At 42.5% G+C, this 17,906-nt stretch overlaps 1 protein-coding gene and 1 long non-coding RNA gene across 3 annotated transcripts in view; one reads left to right on the forward strand and one right to left on the reverse strand.

Moving 5' to 3' along the window:
- Positions 1-17,906, forward strand: part of ttc7b (tetratricopeptide repeat domain 7B) — a 433,024-nt gene that overhangs the window by 276,458 nt on the left and 138,660 nt on the right. For both annotated transcript variants that reach the window (XM_059648959.1, XM_059648958.1), the window contains exon 18: positions 835-975. In XM_059648959.1, the coding sequence (XP_059504942.1) occupies positions 835-975 (141 nt within the window). The remainder of the gene's footprint in view (positions 1-834; positions 976-17,906) is intronic.
- LOC132210056 (uncharacterized) overlaps positions 1-17,906 on the reverse strand; it is a 77,249-nt gene that overhangs the window by 49,153 nt on the left and 10,190 nt on the right. The window lies entirely within an intron of this gene.

Below are 17,906 nucleotides of genomic sequence, written 5' to 3' on the forward strand. Positions count from 1 at the left end.
AACAGCAGAACTCAGCACCAACAGTTTTCATCAAGCTAAACGAGTATTTGGAGTAAAACTGCAAACTGAACAGGATATACACAGAGGCAGTGTAGGCAGCATCACTATGGGACTGTTAACTAAATGAGAAATTAGCCAAAAATAAATTTAGTTAGGATTACTGGGTTCAACTGCAGTTTGTTTTTACTGTGATCCTATCAAAGGCTTTAGTTAAAATCCAATCTTTAGTAGTTTCGATATCATCAGGAATCAACAATTAATCGTATCCTGTTAGAGAAGTAAAGGGCAGCCTATTTATTTTTAGTTGCATTCAGTTGCAAATCCTGCAATTTGTTTATTTCCGTTTACAATTTTGTTGTTAAATTATGCATCTGATTACTATAATTTACTAGAATTCTTCCAGACCACTAATAAAAATAAAGTTTTAAAGCATTTTAGTCTCTTGCTTATTGCAGTTTCAGCTGAAATGCAATACTGATAATAAAATTCTGATTACACAACAACATCCTGCCAATTCATAATATGTTTAATGAAGTCTAACGTCCTGAGGCCCTCACAGAAACATTATCAAGTTTGACCATGAGCTACATGTGAATTATGAGGCCAGGTTATTGAAAACCCAGTCCAAAGAGGCTGATTTTCATGTGTGTAACCCCCAGTACATCATAAAGGACAGCTTAGATTGACAAATGAAGAGCTGCTTCAGTGTGTGGTTGTTGAGTCTGATGATGTGAAGTACTGTAATGTCTCATTAGTTCTGCATCTGTTTAGAGTCTTCGTAAAGCTTTAACCTGATGTCACACATTAATGGCCCTCTGTCTTGCACCCCTGCAGGTTCAGTGCATGCCACATCGATCGCAGCTTCAAGAGTGGAGCAAGCACTGTCTGAGGTGGCCTCATCCTTGCAGAGCAGTATGCCAAGGCAGGGACCGATGCACCCTTGGATGACCCTGGCACAGATCTGGTTGCATGCAGGTTAACAAGCAGTGATTCTGCACCCCTGTTTTCTATTCTATTTTCAGTTGTAAAATGCAAGTGAACTTAAGAATAAGCAGAGCAAATTCCCAACATATGCATTGCTTTCAAAATATCTGAGCATTTTCTACAAATGTTTTTTACGTTGTTGGTGCATCTTCATGGTAATTTGAAAAGTATGATGTTTGATGGTGACTGGCACTGGACAATGTGTTACGTAATAGCATAAAAACCATTTAAAAGCATCACATAAATGAAAGTTCAAATTTCACAAATTAGTTACTCAAAAACCTGGAGGTAGAGTCTCAGGATAAGGTACCAATCATTTAAGACTGAGGAGTGGAGAAATTACTTCACTCAAAGAGTTGTGCATCTTTGGAATTCTCTATCATTCAGGTAGATGCTCCAGGGGTAAGTGCAGGCAGATTTGTGTACTTTCAGAGAATTCTGAGGGATATAAGAAGCAGATGGGCAGGTAAAGTTGAAGCCCAAGGTCAGCTGTTATCATAATGAATAGCGGAGCAGGTTAAACAGGCCATGTCGACAATCATGCTTCAACTTGTATTCTTGAGGAAAACTTCACAAGTTGCTTCATAAATCCATAAGGAAAACTAGATAAAACTAAAATAGTTAGCAAGCAGATTAAAATCTTTGATCAAAGAGAGACTTTAAGGAGAGGCTTAATGAGACGGAGATGGAGAGAAACAAGGTTAATAAAGCAAATTAATAGTTGGAGAACTAGGAAGCTGAAAGTCCATTAATGATAAGACATGGCTGCACAAGAAGCTTGTTTAAGAAGAATGGTTAATTCTGTGGATGGAGTTGATATTGTAGGGCTGGTTTTAGAGATAGGTTGAACAAGATAATGGAGGGATTTAACTTTGGGTAAGGGTAGAGCGGACCCGTGTATTTTTAAAATATATTTTAATGTAATAAAATGCCTAAAGTGCATTTCAGGAGCATTATAAAGCAAATTAAGACAGTTAACCACATAAGAGATATAAGATTATATGATTAAATGCTTGGCTTTTAAAGGAGGAAAGTGAGGTGGAGAAACGGTATTCTAGGGTTTAGGACCGAGGCAGCTAAAGGTCGAGAAAACAAAAGAGGCCAGAATTAGAGGAGCACCGTGATCTCAAAGGTTTTTGGGCTGGCAGAGATAACAGAGATGGATTTGAAATCATGAAATGAAAGTTTTCAAATCAAGACTTTGCTTGATACGGAACATATCATCACGGGAATTGTTGAGGACCCAGCACCAATCTGTGTGACACACCACATATTGTATCTTGTCAACCTGAAAAAGACCCATTACGCCCAATACCTTCTTTCCTGTTAGCCAGACAATATGTTACCCACTACATAATGATCTTTTGTTTTCTGCAATGACCTGTGATGTTGTAGCTGATCAAAAGCCTTCTGAAAATATAGGTACAGAATATATATATGTGTTCCCCATCATTCAAAACAAATGCGCCTCATTAAAGAGCTCTAACACATTGGTCAAACGTAATTTCCCTTTCTAAAAACCATGTTGATTCTGCCCAATTATTTAATCACCTGCTATAATTTCTATAATAGCACATACTAACATTTTCACTGTAGCAGATGTTAAGCTAACTGGGGCCTATGATTTCAGCGATAGTAGGAACTGCCGATGCTGGAAAATCTGAGATAACACTGTGTGAAGCTGGATGAACACAGCAGGCCAAGCAGCATCAGAGAAGCAGGAAAGTTTGACGTTTTGCGTCGGAATCCTTTTTCAGAAAGGCCTGAAAAAGGGTCCTGACCTGAAACATCAAACTTTCCTGCTTCTCTGATGCAGCTTGTCCTGCTGTGGTCATCCAGCTTCACACCGTGTTATGTATGGCCTAAGATTTCCCCCACTTTGTGTGCCTCTCTTTTTGAATAAAGGATTTTTACCTATCTTCCAAACTAATTGGATTGTCCAGAATTAGGGGTGTTTGGAACTATTACAACTAATGCATCAGCCACTTCTCTCAAGGCCTCAGAATGAAGTCCATCTAGACCCTGGCACTTGTCTGCCCGGTAGCTCCAACAATTTACTCAGCCCACTTCTCTGGTGATTGCAATTTTCCTGAGTTCCTGCCTCCCTTCTAATTCCTGATAATAAAGTGTGAAGCTGGGGTCTAAGCCCGAAACGTCAGCTTTTGTGCTCCTGAGATGCTGCTTGGCCTGCTGTGTTCATCCAGCTTCACACTTGGTTATCTTGGATTCTCCAGCATCTGCAGTTCCCATTATCCCTTCTAATTCCTGATTGATTGCCACATCTGAAATGTTTCTTGTGTGCTCAACAGTGAAAAGTAATGCAAAATGCCTGTTCAACTCATCTATCATTTACTTGTTTTCCACTCTCTATAGGACTAATGCTAACTTTATTAATTTTTTTCTTTAAATGTTGAAAGAATTCTTACTGTCCATTTTAATGTTTCTGTTTGGCTTTGTCTCATACTTTTTTTTAAACCCTCCTTTTTAATTTTTTTGATCAGTATTTGCTGTTATATTCAGTTGAATTTTCTGACTTGCCACCTGTCTTTGCACAGTATATACGTTTCTTTTAAGTCTGATTCTATCTTAATTATCTGTAATTAACCAGATGTCATAGGTATATCCCTTGAAATAAGTTTTTAACTTATTAGAATGTACCTATTCTGTGTATTCTGAAATATCCCCTCCAGTCTCTACTACTACCTCTCGATTAGCCAATCCTTTAGCCTAATTTTCCAAATCACTACAGACATGTCTGCTTTCATACCCTTTTTGTATTTTTAAAGAACAGTCTCAGACTCACTCCTCTCTCCCTCAAACTGAATATAAGATTCAATCCCAGGAGTGACTTTGACATAAGCTCATTAATTAACTGTATCCCATTGCCTGCATAGCCTGCTCACTCAGCTACAGAATGTGCTGTTCTAAGAATTGTGAATTGAGAGGAATGTAGGTTAGGTTATTTTATTTTTGGATTAGGATTATTCCACGGCACAACATCTTGGGCCAAAGGGCCTGTACTGTGCTGTACTTTTCTGTGTTCTAAGAAACCACACTGAAAGTATTCTGTGAATTCTTCATCTAGGCTCCCGTTGCCCATCTGAAATTTCCAGCCTGTGCAGATTAAATCCTCCATTATTAGTCTTGTGCTTTTCTGATAAGCTCTCATTCTTTCTTCCTTTATACCCCACTCTTACTAGGTGACTTCATTAGGAGGTCTGTACACCTCTTCCACCACTGACTTTTTGCCTTTATCATTTACCCAAATATCTCCACTTCTTGGTTTCCTGAACTTAAGTCTTCCTTCTTTCTGTTGTTAGAGGCACCCTCCAAATTTTCTACTTTCCTGGAATTCCTAAATGTCCCGTTCCCTTCAAGGCTCAGGCCCTAATCCATGTGATTTTGCAGCCACAGAGATATAAGTTGCTGGAAAAGCTCAGCAAGTCTGGCAGCATCTGTGAGGAATAAAACAAGAGTTAAAGTTTCAGCTCCAGTGACCCTCAGTTCGGTTCTGAGAAAGGGCCACCAGACCCAAAACGTTAACTCTGATTTTTCTCTTCACAGATGCTGCCAGACCTGCTGAGCGTTTCCAACAACTTCTGTTTTTGTTCCTGTTTTACAGCAATCACAGTTCTTTCAGTTCTCGTTCTGCAGCTATGTGTCTGTAATGGCTATTAGACTATGTTTATTTTGTACACTGCGTATTATCCTCTTAGGAGGGAACCTGATGCTGTAATAATACTGTTGCTAGTCATCCAGAGAACCGGGTAATGTTCTGGGGACAATGTTCAAATCCCAGATAAGTAAATGTGAAGCAGAGGCAACTTTTGCAGGAGAAAACTCTAGTGTGTTTTCTGGATATTGTCTTGATAATTACAGGTTTCAATTTGTTGATTTGAAATTGTGACAAATTATTTCTTTTTGATTCAAAAATCAATGTTTCTACCCCTGAATTTCAACTAACAGTCACGTAATTGGTTGAAAATCAGTACAAAAAAATATCTGGATAAGGTTTATGATGTTCTCAAGTAAGGCTATAAATCATAAACGTTAACTCTGCTGACTGACTCCGTCATTTTCCACTTTGATTTCAAATTGCCTGAGCATGCGGTCTTCTATTCCTGTAGACATTTGCTGTTTATGAGACCTTGCAAATTGGTTGTCTACTAAACAGCTGTGATTACACAACAAAAATAATTTATTGGCTATTTTAGGATACAGTTGTGTTGGTTATGGTACATGATAAACCATTAATTTATTAATGCGGTAGAATGCGCTTCCTTTGAGGTATCGTCAATTCATTCCTTCACATCAGTGGGTAATCCTACAGAGTTGTACAGCTCAAACTGCCTTGTTTGGAAATGCAGAATTTAATTTTAAACTAGATATTTTCAGCAACAGGCTTAATTTAAGTCAAGATTTAAAACAATAAAACGGATCAATAATTTGGATGAAAAACAGTCAAACTGGGGAAATTCAGGGCAAGAAGGTGAAATCTTAAAGTTAGCGCTAATTCATTTAGGAATTAAGCTGTTTACACAAGCAAGATATTGAATATTTGGAACATATTTCTTACACAAGGTATTAGATGCTGGAAACACTTGAAGATTTTGAGATTGAGATCTGCCAAATTTTATTTTGGCAACAAGAAGATAAATGTGAACTTGAATTCCATAAAATAGCCTGGAAAGCTCCAGGGTTTTGATTTTGTGCCTACTATTGTGCAAATGCCATTTCAAATTGTAATGGCTCTTTATTGGATCTTACGGATTTTCAAAAAAATTATTCTTTCTTGGATATGATTGCCTGTACCAAAACAAGCATTTATTGCATGTATTTCTAATTGCCTTTGAGCTAATTGGCTGGCTAGGCTCTTTTGAGGGCAGTTGAGAGTTAACCGTGCTGCCAGTCTGGAGTTCATATAGGTCAGATCAAATAAGGATGGCATATTTCCTTCCTTAAAGAATACAAATAAACCAGATAGATTTTTACGATAATCAATGATAATTTAATGGTCACCAGTAATAAGACTGTAACTTTCAATTTAAATTTTATGAATTGAATTTGAATTAATTATTAATTGAATGGAAGTTCCACCAGCAGCAATGATGAGATTTGAGCTGGTATCCTTAGAACATTGACCAAGACCCCTGAATTACTCATCCAGTGACATGAGAAGTCTGCCAACATATTCAACTTGTTTTCTATTTTAAAATGTGATTATTGCTGAAAAAGATACCAATTTCACAAGAATGCAAATTGAAAGGGAGGAACGAACATTGTTGTTGAATGTGAGTGTTGAGTGCTGATTCGTTGGCATGTAGATTCCGACTGATAAAAACACTGCCAAAGGAGTAAGTACAGGCTAATGATGATGGACATTTAACAGCCAGGTTTTGTTTAAATGTTGAACGATGTAGGTTTACAATGGTTGTGGCAGGGGGGAACTCATCTCAAATTCACTTCCTTACTCTGGGAAGGTGCAAAGGCGAAACTGTCAAGTAAAATATTTTAAAATTCACTTGGCGAATGGAATACTTGTGTTGCCAAAAGACATCAGCTCTGAAAAAAATTAAATAATCAGTTTGAACATACGGAGGAAGTAAACACCTTCTGATCAGTTTCCATGTAGATGATTTCTGTGAAACTCTGGCAGCTCTTAGCTCACCGAAATTTTAGTTTCCTGTATGTGTCACTGTAATGAGATGACATATTCATCATCAAGCGCTTAAATATTAAGCAAAAACACCTTGTTCAGTCCCATTGTGGATGCATATTTCAGTGAGTCATAATTCTATCCTTGAAATACAGAACAAATCTAGAAATAAGGTATTTTATTGAGAAATTAGCCAACTTGTGTGTCTAAATCCTTGGTGGTCTCACCCCCCTCTCTATGTGTAATCACCTACAGCCTTTCATGATCTCAGCACTCCTCCAATTCTGACCTTCTGTGTCTACCAGAATTACAATTCCATCTAACCCGATCACCTACACTGTACGTGAATTGAACCCACACTTTTGCTATCACACTTCATTGCAAAACAGCCATCCAGCTAATTGACAGCTGAAGTTACCATGAAGGACTCTCCTTCTCAACCTCTCCGTTGCCTGAGGCATGGTGACGCTCAGGTTAAATCACCACAAGTCATCTCTCTCTCCAATGAGAGAGCGACCTATGGACTGGGAGGACTGTGGTGACTTTATCTATCACCTATACCATCCGGTCTTTGAGTATTCAAGCCAGTTGGAGTGCCATGAAGAGTAAGTTAGTACTAGCAGCAACAAACAAAATGTTTTCAGTCTTGATTTTTGAGGTTTAATATAGTTCATGCAGGATTTGAAATCAGACGTGTAGTGTAATAGCCATGTACAATGTAGAACAGTGCAGGCCCTTCAGCCCGTGAAGTTGGGCCCACCTGTTATCTTACATTATGCGATCATCCATGTGCCTATCTAAGAGTTGAATAAATGTCTCCAATGTATCTGACTCCCCTACCACTGCTGGCAGTGCTTTCCACGCATCCACCATTCTCTGCGAAGAACCTACCTCTGACATCTTTCCTATTCCTTCCTCCAATCACCTTAAAATTATGACCCCTCGTGATAGCCATTTCCGCCCTGGGAAAAAATCTCTGGCTATCATCATCTTGTACACCTCTTTTCGCTCCAGTGAAAAAAGCCCTACCTCCCTCAACCTTTCCTTATAAGACCTGCCCTCCAGTCCAGGCAGCATCCTGGTAAATCTCCTCTGCACCCTCTCTAAAGCATCCACGTCCTTTCTGTAATGAGGTGATCAGAACTGAACACAATATTCTAAGTGTGGTCGAATCAGGGTTTTATACAGCTTCAGCATAACCTTGCAGCTCTTAAATTCATTTCCCCTGCCAACGAAAGCCAACACACCATTTGCCTTCTTTACAGCCCTATCAACTTAGGTAGCAACTTTATGGGATCTATGGATTTGGACCCCAAGATCCGTCTATTCCTCTGCACTGCCAAAAATCCTGCTATTAGCCCTTGATTTTGCATTCAAATTGGACCTTGCAAAATGAATCACTTCACACTTTTCTGGGTTGAATTCCATCTACCACTTCTTTGCCCAACTCTGCATCCTGTCAATATCCTGTTGCAACCTGCAGCAGCCCTCCACACTACCCACAACTCCACCAACCTTCGTGTCATCAGCAAACTTACTAACCCACCCTTCCACTTCCTCATCCAAGTCATTTATAAAAATCACAAAGAGCAGAAGTCCCAGAACAGATCCCTGCGGATGGGCTTCAGTAAGGCATTTGATAAGGTTCCCCATGGTAGGCTCATTCAGAAGGTCAGGAGGAATGGGATACAGGGGAACTTAGCTGCTTGGATACAGAATTGACTGGCCAACAGAAGACAGCGAGTGGTAGTAGAAGGAAAATATTCTGCCTGGAAGTCAGTGGTGAGTGGTGTTCCACAGGGCTCTGTCCTTGGGCCTCTACTGTTTGTAATTTTTATTAATGACTTGGATGAGGGGATTGAAGGATGGGTCAGCAAGTTTGCAGACGACACAAAGGTCGGAGGTGTTGTTGACAGTATAGAGGGCTGTTGTAGGCTGCAGCGGGACATTGACAGGATGCAGAGATGGGCTGAGAGGTGGCAGATGGAGTTCAACCTGGATAAATGCGAGGTGATGCATTTTGGAAGGTCGAATTTGAAAGCTGAGTACAGGATTAAGGATAGGATTCTTGGCAGTGTGGAGGAACAGAGGGATCTTGGTGTGCAGATACATAGATCCCTTAAAATGGCCACCCAAGTGGACAGGGTTGTTAAGAAAGCATATGGAGTTTTGGCTTTCATTAACAGGGGGATTGAGTTTAAGAGTCGTGAGATCTTGTTGCAGCTCTATAAAACTTTGTTTAGACCGCACTTGGAATACTGCGTCCAGTTCTGGTCGCCCTATTATAGGAAAGATGTGGATGCTTTGGAGAGGGTTCAGAGGAGGTTTACCAGGATGCTGCCTGGACTGGAGGGCTTATCTTATGAAGAGAGGTTGACTGAGCTCGGTCTCTTTTCATTGGAGAAAAGGAGGAGGAGAGGGGACCTCATTGAGGTATACAAGATAATGAGAGGCATAGATAGAGTTGATAGCCAGAGACTATTTCCCAGGGCAGAAAAGGCTAGCACGAGGGGTCATAGTTTTAAGCTGGTTGGAGGAAAGTATAGAGGGGATGTCAGAGGCGGATTCTTTACACAGAGTTGTGAGAGCATGGAATGCGTTGCCAGCAGCAGTTGTGGAAGCAAGGTCATTGGGGTCATTTAAGAGACTGCTGGACATGCATATGGTCACAGAAATTTGAGGGTGCATACATGAGGATCAATGGTCGGCACAACATTGTGGGCTGAAGGGCCTGTTCTGTGCTGTACTGTTCTAATTTCTATGTTCTATCACTGGTCACCGAGCTCTAGGCTGAATGCTTTCCATCTACTACCACCCACTGTCTTCTATTGGACAGCTAGTTTTATATCCAGACAGCCAACTTGCCCTGAATTCCATGCCTCCTTACTTCCTGAATGAGCCTGCCATGGGGAACCTTATCAAACACCTTGCTAAAATCCATATACACCACATCCAATGCTGTACCTTCATCAATGTGTTTTGTCACATCCTCAAAGAATTCAATAAGGCTTGTGAGGCATGACCTGCCTCTCTCAAAGCCATGCTGACTATTTCTAATCAAACTATGCTTTTCCAAATAATCATAAATGCTATCTCTCAGAATCCTCTCCAATAATTTGCCCCCCACAGAAGTAAGACTGACTGGTCTGTAATTTCCAGGATTATCCCTGTTCCCTTTCTTGAACAAGGGATTGACATTTGCTACCTTCCAATCATCTTGTACTACTCCAGTGGGTACAGTGAGAATGCAAAGACCATTGCTAAAGGGGCAGCGGTCTCTTCCCTTGCTTCCTGTAGGAACCTTAGGCATATCCCATCTGGCCCAGGTGACTTATCTATCCTCATGTTTTTCAAAATTTCTAGCACATCCTCCTTCCTAACATCAACCTGTTCGAGCATATCTGCCTGTGACATGCTGTCCTCACAAACATCAAGGTCCCTCTCACTGGTGAATACTGAAGCAAAGTATTCGTTAAGTACCTCCCCTGACTCTACGCACAAGTTCCCTCCACTACCCCGATCAGCCCTCCCCTCACTCTGGCCATCCTCTTGTTCCTCACATAAGCATAGAACGCCTTGGGATTTTTCTTGATCCTACCCACCAAGGTTTTCTCATACCCCTTCTAGCTTTCCCAAGCCCATTCTTCAGCTCCTTCCTGGCTACACTACAAGCTAGTGTATTTTTTCAGCACTTTATGCAAACCATTCCAAATTGCCTATCAGGACGACAGTTGAATAGAATTTGATACTAAGTCTCATAGTGACACTTTAGGACGGAAGTTTAATTCAGAGTATTGAGGAGCATCTTAAAGAAAGTAAAACACATGGAGAGTCATGCATTTCCAGAACTTAGGTTCCAGGCAGCTGAAGCTGCCTTAAAGGTCAAAATACATGAGAAAAGAATATATTAACATAATTCAGGCCCAGGAGTAAGAGATATAAGGGCTGTACTAAAATTGGGATGAACTACAAGGGAGCACTGTTATTGGTTTTCTGGTAGAAATAATGAGCTGTTACTCCAACTCATTCATTCTGTATATCTCACAGGCACAAAACTCTTCACTTCTCAGTCTTTGCTTCAACTTACAATCCATTAAAAACCAAGCTGGACATCAGATAATTGAAAACTCTTACAATGCAGTTTACAAGGATTAAAATGCCTATCATGAACCACCTGTCTCGTCACAGTGTCTTCCAAGAAGTGCCACTTCCCACGATCGTCATCATATTAGCTATCAAATTTGTCACCTGCCATTTGAATTTAATGATGCTTTTGCAATTCTTTCCATAAAATCAGTTTCTCAAACAAGCTGTTAAATCTAAACAGCATTTTCACCTTGAGACTGAGGCTCCACAATGTGGCTTCAATCATAAACCAGCAACAAAACTATCATGGCAGAAGTTCCCATTTCTGGCTGCTCCTGCCCCATAGTTCCTATCACAACTTGAATTTTTTTTCTCCCCTTGTCCAGTCCCTCCCACTTACATTGAGATTCTTCTGACACTTCAAGTCAGTTTCAGAATTTCAGCTTGCGAGTTCCAGCCGCCGCCTCTTCACCATGGACGGACCATAAAACATAGGAGCGGAAGTAAGGCCATTCGGCCTAGTCCACTCTGCCATTTAATCATGGCTGATGGGCATTTCAGCTCCACTTAACCGCACTCGCCCCGTAGCCTTTAATTCCTTGTGAGAGCAAGAATTTATCAATCTCTGCCTTGAAGACATTTAATGTCCCAAGCTCCACTGCGTTCCGTAGCAGTGAATTCCACAGGCCCACCACTCTCTGGCTGAAGAAATGCCTCCTCATTTCTGTTCTAAATTGACCCCCTCTAGGTCTAAGGCTGTGCCCACAGGACCTAGTCTCCCTGCCTAACAGAAACAACTTCCCAGCATCCACCCTTTCTAAGCCTTTCTAAGACATACAATCCCTTTACACGCCCATCCCACATCAGGATAGTCTCAGGGCTGTCTACTTCTTCCTGGAAAAAAAGGCCTGAAATATTCCCATCCTCCATTTGGCGAAGCTCATCCTCAGGTTGTAGACATGGTTGCCGAGCTGGTGGGTTTGGTTATGATTGTTTCATTACCCTGCTGGGTAGAATCGTCAGTGCACCTCCAGTGAAATGTCAATGTTCTATCCCGCTTGTTAGTTATATGCCTCTGTTTGCTGGTGTGGTTGGTATTACTTCCGATTCTGTTTCTCAGTGGTTTGTACACAGGGTCTAATTCGGTGTGTTTCTTGATGGAGCTCCAGTTTGAATGCCAGGCCTCCAGGAATTCCCTGGCATGTCTCTGTTGGCGTGTGTGATTATTGATGTGTTGTCCCAGTTAAAATAGTGTCCCTGATTGTCCGTGTGTAGTGAGACAAGTGAGAATGGGTTACCAAGAAACATGCCAGGGAATTCCTGGAGGCCTGGCATTCCAACCAGAACTCCACCAACAAACGCACTGAATTAGATCCTGTGTATAATCTACTGAGAAATAAAACCAGAATTAATACCAACCACACCAGCAAACCAAACCATATAAAAAACAAGCGGGACAGAACACCGATGCTTCACCAGAGATGCACTGATGATGTTACCTAGCAGGGCAATGAAACGTTTGCAGTCAAACCCACCGGCTCGGCGAGCGTGTCTACAGTCTCCTCCGCAACCCGAGTTACAAACCTTCTCAAAAACTTTAGAGCTCATCGTCACTTTGAACAACTGCTGTTACAACTCGTGTCACTTTCTTCAGGTCAAAGATGTGGTTATAGATACCTGTGTGGACCCCAGTTATGCCTGAGATAGTAGGAGCTGCTGATGCTGGAGAATCTGAGATAACAAGGTGTAGAGCTGGATGAACATAGCAGGCCAAGCAGCATCAGAGGAGCAGGAATGCTAATGTTTCGGATCTAGACTCTTCTTCAGAAATGTGGGAGGGGAAGAGGGTTCTGAAATAAATAGGAGAAACGGGGAGGCGGATAGAAGATGGATAAGTGAGAAGATAGGTGGAGAGGGGACAGACAGGTCAAGGAGGCAGGGATGGAGCCAGTAAAGGTGAGTGTAGGTCGGGAGTTAGGGAGGGGATAAGTCGGTCCAGAGAGGATGGCCAGATCAAGGGGGCGGAATGAGGCTAGTAGGTAGGAGATGGGAGTTGGGCTTGAAGTGGGAGAAGTGGATAAGTGTGAGGATAGTTTAGGGGGACGGGTATGAGCTGGGCTGGTTTTGGGATGCAGTCGGGGGAAGGGGAGATTTTGAAGCTTGTGAAGTCCACATTGATACCATTGGGCTACAGGGTCCCCAAGCGGAATATGAGATGCTGTCCCTGCAACCTTCGGGTGGCATCATTATGGCACTGCAGGAGGCCCAGGATGGTCCTGTCATCCAAGGAGTGGGAGGGGGAGTTGAAATGGTTTGCGACTGGGAGGTGCAGTTGTTTGTTGCGAACCGAGCATAGATGTTCCACAGAGCAGTCCCCAAGTCTCCACTTGGTTTCCCCAATGTAGAGGAGGCCACAACGGGTTCAGCGGATATTCCTCTACAAACTGTTATCCCAATTATGCCTGCCTGTTTGTGGGGTACACGGAACATTCCTTGTTCCAATCCTACTTGGGCTGCCACCCACATCTCTTTCTCCAGAACATTGATGACATTATGGTGCTGCTTCCCCTTCTCATCTGGAAATTGAAAAATTTATCAATTTTGTTTACAGTTTCTACCCTGCTCCTGCTTTCACTTTGTCTGCCTGTATCTCCTCCCTTCCCTTCCTCAACATTTGTGTTTCCACTTCCAAAAATAGACTGACCACTGCACTACGTGCAGTACAAAGCCACCAAATCCCAGAGTTACCAGGACCATACATCCTCTCACTCCACTTCCTGTAAAGATTCCCATTCCATTCTCTCAGTTTTTCCGTCTCCATTTAATCTGTTCTCATAATCCCACCTTCCTCAGAAATACCCGCCTCTTTCCTCAAACCAAGGATTCCCAAAACTTTTGCCCTACAGGGTCCACATCCGTGTTCAACCCATTTGCCGCACTTTGCCATCACCCCTTCTCACCCACAATACTGATAGACTTTAAAATATATGAGCAGAAGTGGCCACTTGGCCCCCTGGGTCTCCTCTGCCAGTCAATCATGGATGATATGTTTGTCAAGAAATAATGGGAACTGCAGATGCTGGAGAATCCAAGATAACAAAGTGTGAAGCTGGATGAACACAGCAGGCCAAGCAGCATCTCAGGAGCACAAAAGCTGACGTTTCGGGCCTAGACCTTTCATCAGAGAGGGGGATGGAGAGAGGGTTGTGGAATAAATAGGGAGAGAGGGGGAAGCGGACCGAAGATGGAGAGAAAAGAGGATAGGTGGAGAGGACAAGAGAGTTGCAGTGGGAGACAGATTCCCTGAGGTTGGTCCAGAGGGAGGAGGGTAACTTCTTCAGGTTAGGCATCCCTGGAAGAGGCTTCGCAGTGAGGTTAAAATTGTATCAGAAATAATGGGAACTGCAGATGCTGGAGAATCCAAGATAACAAAGTGTTTGTCAACCCTAGTCTCCTGCTTTCTTCCCATAACCTTTCATCTCCTTACCTATCAAGAGGCCATTTAGCTCTGTGTTAAATGTTCTCACTGACTTGGCCTCCACAGCTCTCTGCAGGAGTGAGTTCCACAGATTCACCAGCATCTGGCTGGAAATAATCCTCCTCATCTTGGTTCCAAAAAGTCGATACTTCGGTCTGAGGCAGTGCCCCCAGGTACTGTTCTCTCCTGATGGTAGAAAAATCTTCTTCATGTCCACTGTTTCCAGGCTTCTCAGGATTCTTTAAGTTTCAATCAGATACTCCCTCATCCTTCAAACCTCTGTCAGGTACAGGCCCAGAAACCTCAACCACTCATATGACAAGCCCCTCATCCCTGGGATCATTCCTGTAACAAAAACAGAAGTTTCTGGAAAAGCTCAGCAGGTATGGCAGCACCCGTGAAGATAAAAAATGATTTAACATGTCAGGTCTGAAGACCCTTCAGAGCCGATGTTTTCCCAGCTATCATCAGTTCTGAAGGAGAGTCATCAGACCTGGAATATTAACTCTTATTTTTTTATTCACAGATGCTGCCTGACCTCCTGAGCTTTTCCAGCAACTTCTGTTTTTGTTCCTGATTTATAATATCCGCAGTTTTTTCAGTTTTTATTGACCATTCCTGTAAGCCTCCTTTGAGCCCCCTCCAGTGTCAGCAGATCCTTCCTTAGATGCGGGACCCAAAATAATATTCGAAATGCAGCCTGACCAGACCCTCAGCAGTACACCTCTGCTCTTGTATTCCAGCCCACTTGAAATTAATGCTAACATTGCATTGACCTTCTAACTGCCAACTAGGCTTGCATGTTAACCTTAAGAAATTCCTAAACTAGGACTTCCAAGTCCCTTTTGTGCTTCAGATTTCTGAAGCTTTTCCTCATTTAGAAACCAGTCCAAGTCTCTATTCTTCCCACTAAAGCACGTAACTTCACCCTTCTCCCACATTGAATTCCATCTGCCCCTTCTTTGCCAACTCTCCTAGCATGCCCAAGTTCTCCCACAGCCTCCCCACTTCCTTAACACTACCTGTCCCTTCATCTATCATGTGTCATCTGCAAACTTAACAATATCCTCATTCCTTTGTTTAGATTATTAATGTGAATTGTTATGGTCCCAACTCTGACCCCTGTATAAGTCACCAGCTGCCATCCCTTTATCCCTACTCTCTGCCTTCTGCCAATCACTTTATCCTTACCTTTGCTAGTACCTTGCTTCCAACACCATGAGCTCTTATTTAGCAGCCTCCAGTGTGGCAACTTGTCAGTGGCCTTCTGGAAATCCAAATAGATCACATCCACTGTTTCTTCTTAAATTGTTAGTTACTACCACAAAGAATTCTAACAGATTTGTCAGGCATGGTTGAGAGGTAACGTTTTCACGCAGAAAGTGGTACATGTATGGAATGAGCACCAGAGGAAGTGGTGGAGGTGGGTACAATTACAACATTTAAAAGGCATCTGGATGGGTACATAAATATGAAGGGTTTAGAAGGATATGAGCTAAATGCTGGCAGAGGGGATGAACTCAGATTAGGAAGACTGGTCAACACAGACAAATTGGACCAAAAGCTCTGTTTCCCTGATACATGACTCTATAACCTCCCGTTGACTAAGCCATGCTGTCTGAGCACCATTTTACCATGCACTTGCAATACTCCTCAATCTCATCCTTAAAAACAGACTCTAAAATATTACAAATGATCAAGGTCAGGCTAGCCAGCCTATAGTTTCCTATCTTCTGCCTCCCTCCCTTCTGAAGCAGAGGTGTTACATTAGCCGTTTTCTGGTCATCTGCAACCCTTCCTGACTCCAATGATTCCTGAACGATCACCTCCACAAACTCCTCATAACTCTGGGGAATAGTCCATCTGGTCTGAGTGATTTATCCACCTCCTGATCTTTCAGCTTCCTCATCACCTTTTCCTTAGTGATGGATACTACATGCACTCTGCCCCTGACTGTCTTGAAGTTCTGGTATGCTGCTAAAGTTTTCCACTGTGAAGACTGATGCAAAGTACCAATTCAGTTCCTCTACTGTTACTTTATTCCCCATTCCTACTTCTCCAGCCTCATTTTCCAGCAGTCCAATATCCACTCTTGTGTCTCTCTCTTACATTTTAGACACCATAACAAAATCTTGCAATCATCTTTATATTTTTAGCTAGCTGCTCTGTGAATTCTAACATATTATGGCTCCTGGCCCCAAGGGTTCCTGTATCTTAAGCTCCCTAATAAAGCCTGGCTCATTACACATCACCAAATCCAGAACTGCCTGTACTCTGGTGGGCTTACCACAAGGTGCTCCAAAAAAACCATCTTGTAGACATTCCACACATCCGCTACCAATCTGGTTTTCCAGGTCCACCTGAATATTAAAGTCCCCATGATTATTGTTATAGTGCTTTCTTACGTGTCTTTTCTATCTTTTGATTTATTTTCTTCGCCACATCCTGACTACTGCTAGGAGACCTGTAGACAACTTCGATCTGGGTCTGGTTTCCCTCACTGTTCCTCAACTCTACCCACACAGATTCTACACGATCCTTGCTATCAAATTAAGAAATGAAATTAAAAAGAAAGTAATCCTGCCCCCCTGCCCATTGTTCTGTTCTTTCGTTAAGATGTGTATCCCACGATGTTTGGTTCCCAGTCCTGATTCCCTTGCAGCCTCATCTGTGTGAAACTCTCAACATTATACCTGCCGACTTCAATCTGTGATACAAGCTCGTTTATCTTGTTTTGTGAACTTTGTACATTTAAGTACAAACCCCTCAGTCCTGTGTGGACTGCCCCCTTCTCATTGTTGTCACCTCATCCGCTGTGTCTGAAGTTAGGTTCCTGATCCTTTCCATTGCCTCTGTCTTATAATTGTATTTGTTCTGGAAACTTCAATAACTTCTACTGAGTGCCCCCTCCTTTAACTTTTTCCATAATTTGCCATGCAACTGAACATCACACCCCTCCGTCCCACCATCACTATTTAGTTTAAATCCCTATCCACAGCCTTAGTTATACAATTTGCCAGGACTTTAGTCCCAGCATGATTCAGGTGGAGAATGTCCCATTGGAACAGCTCCCTCCTTCTCACTGGTGCCAATGTCCCATGAATTTGAACCCATTTCTCCCACTCCAATCTTTGAGCCAAGCATTTACTTCTTGGATCTCATTGACCCTGTGTAGACAAACAGCAGGCTGGAAGGTCACATCAGGCCAGGCAACATGTGGAGGAAAGGAGCAGCTAGTTATTGGGTATTACCTTTCTTCAGCACTGGTTGTTGGGGTAGGGGGAGCACAAGGTTGGGGGGATGGTGAAGGGGTGGAGGTGGAAAGGTGGTGATCGGAGGACACTGATGGTAAGGGCAACCTGGTTGGTCGATGGGAGGGATGAATCCAGTTAGTGGCTGGAAGGGAGGGTCAGAAGGTGGAATGGAAGGGAGGAGGTGGGGCTGGAAGGCAAAGTGGGGGTTGGGTGGGAACATTATTTGACATTGGAGAATTCAGTGTTGCGCCCTCCTGGGCTGTAGGGTGCCAAGGTGGAAGATAAGGTGTTCTTTTTCAAATTTGCCCTCCAAGTTGCTGCGACACTGGAGGATGCTGAAGACGGACGTATCACAGGTGTAGTTAGGATGGTGAGTTGAAATGGGTGGTGACTGGTAGATTAGGTTGACCGTTACAAGCCAGATGGAGATTCTTGTCACCTAGGCTAT

This window comes from Stegostoma tigrinum, chromosome 10, assembly GCF_030684315.1.
Source record: "Stegostoma tigrinum isolate sSteTig4 chromosome 10, sSteTig4.hap1, whole genome shotgun sequence".
NCBI lineage: Eukaryota > Metazoa > Chordata > Chondrichthyes > Orectolobiformes > Stegostomatidae > Stegostoma > Stegostoma tigrinum.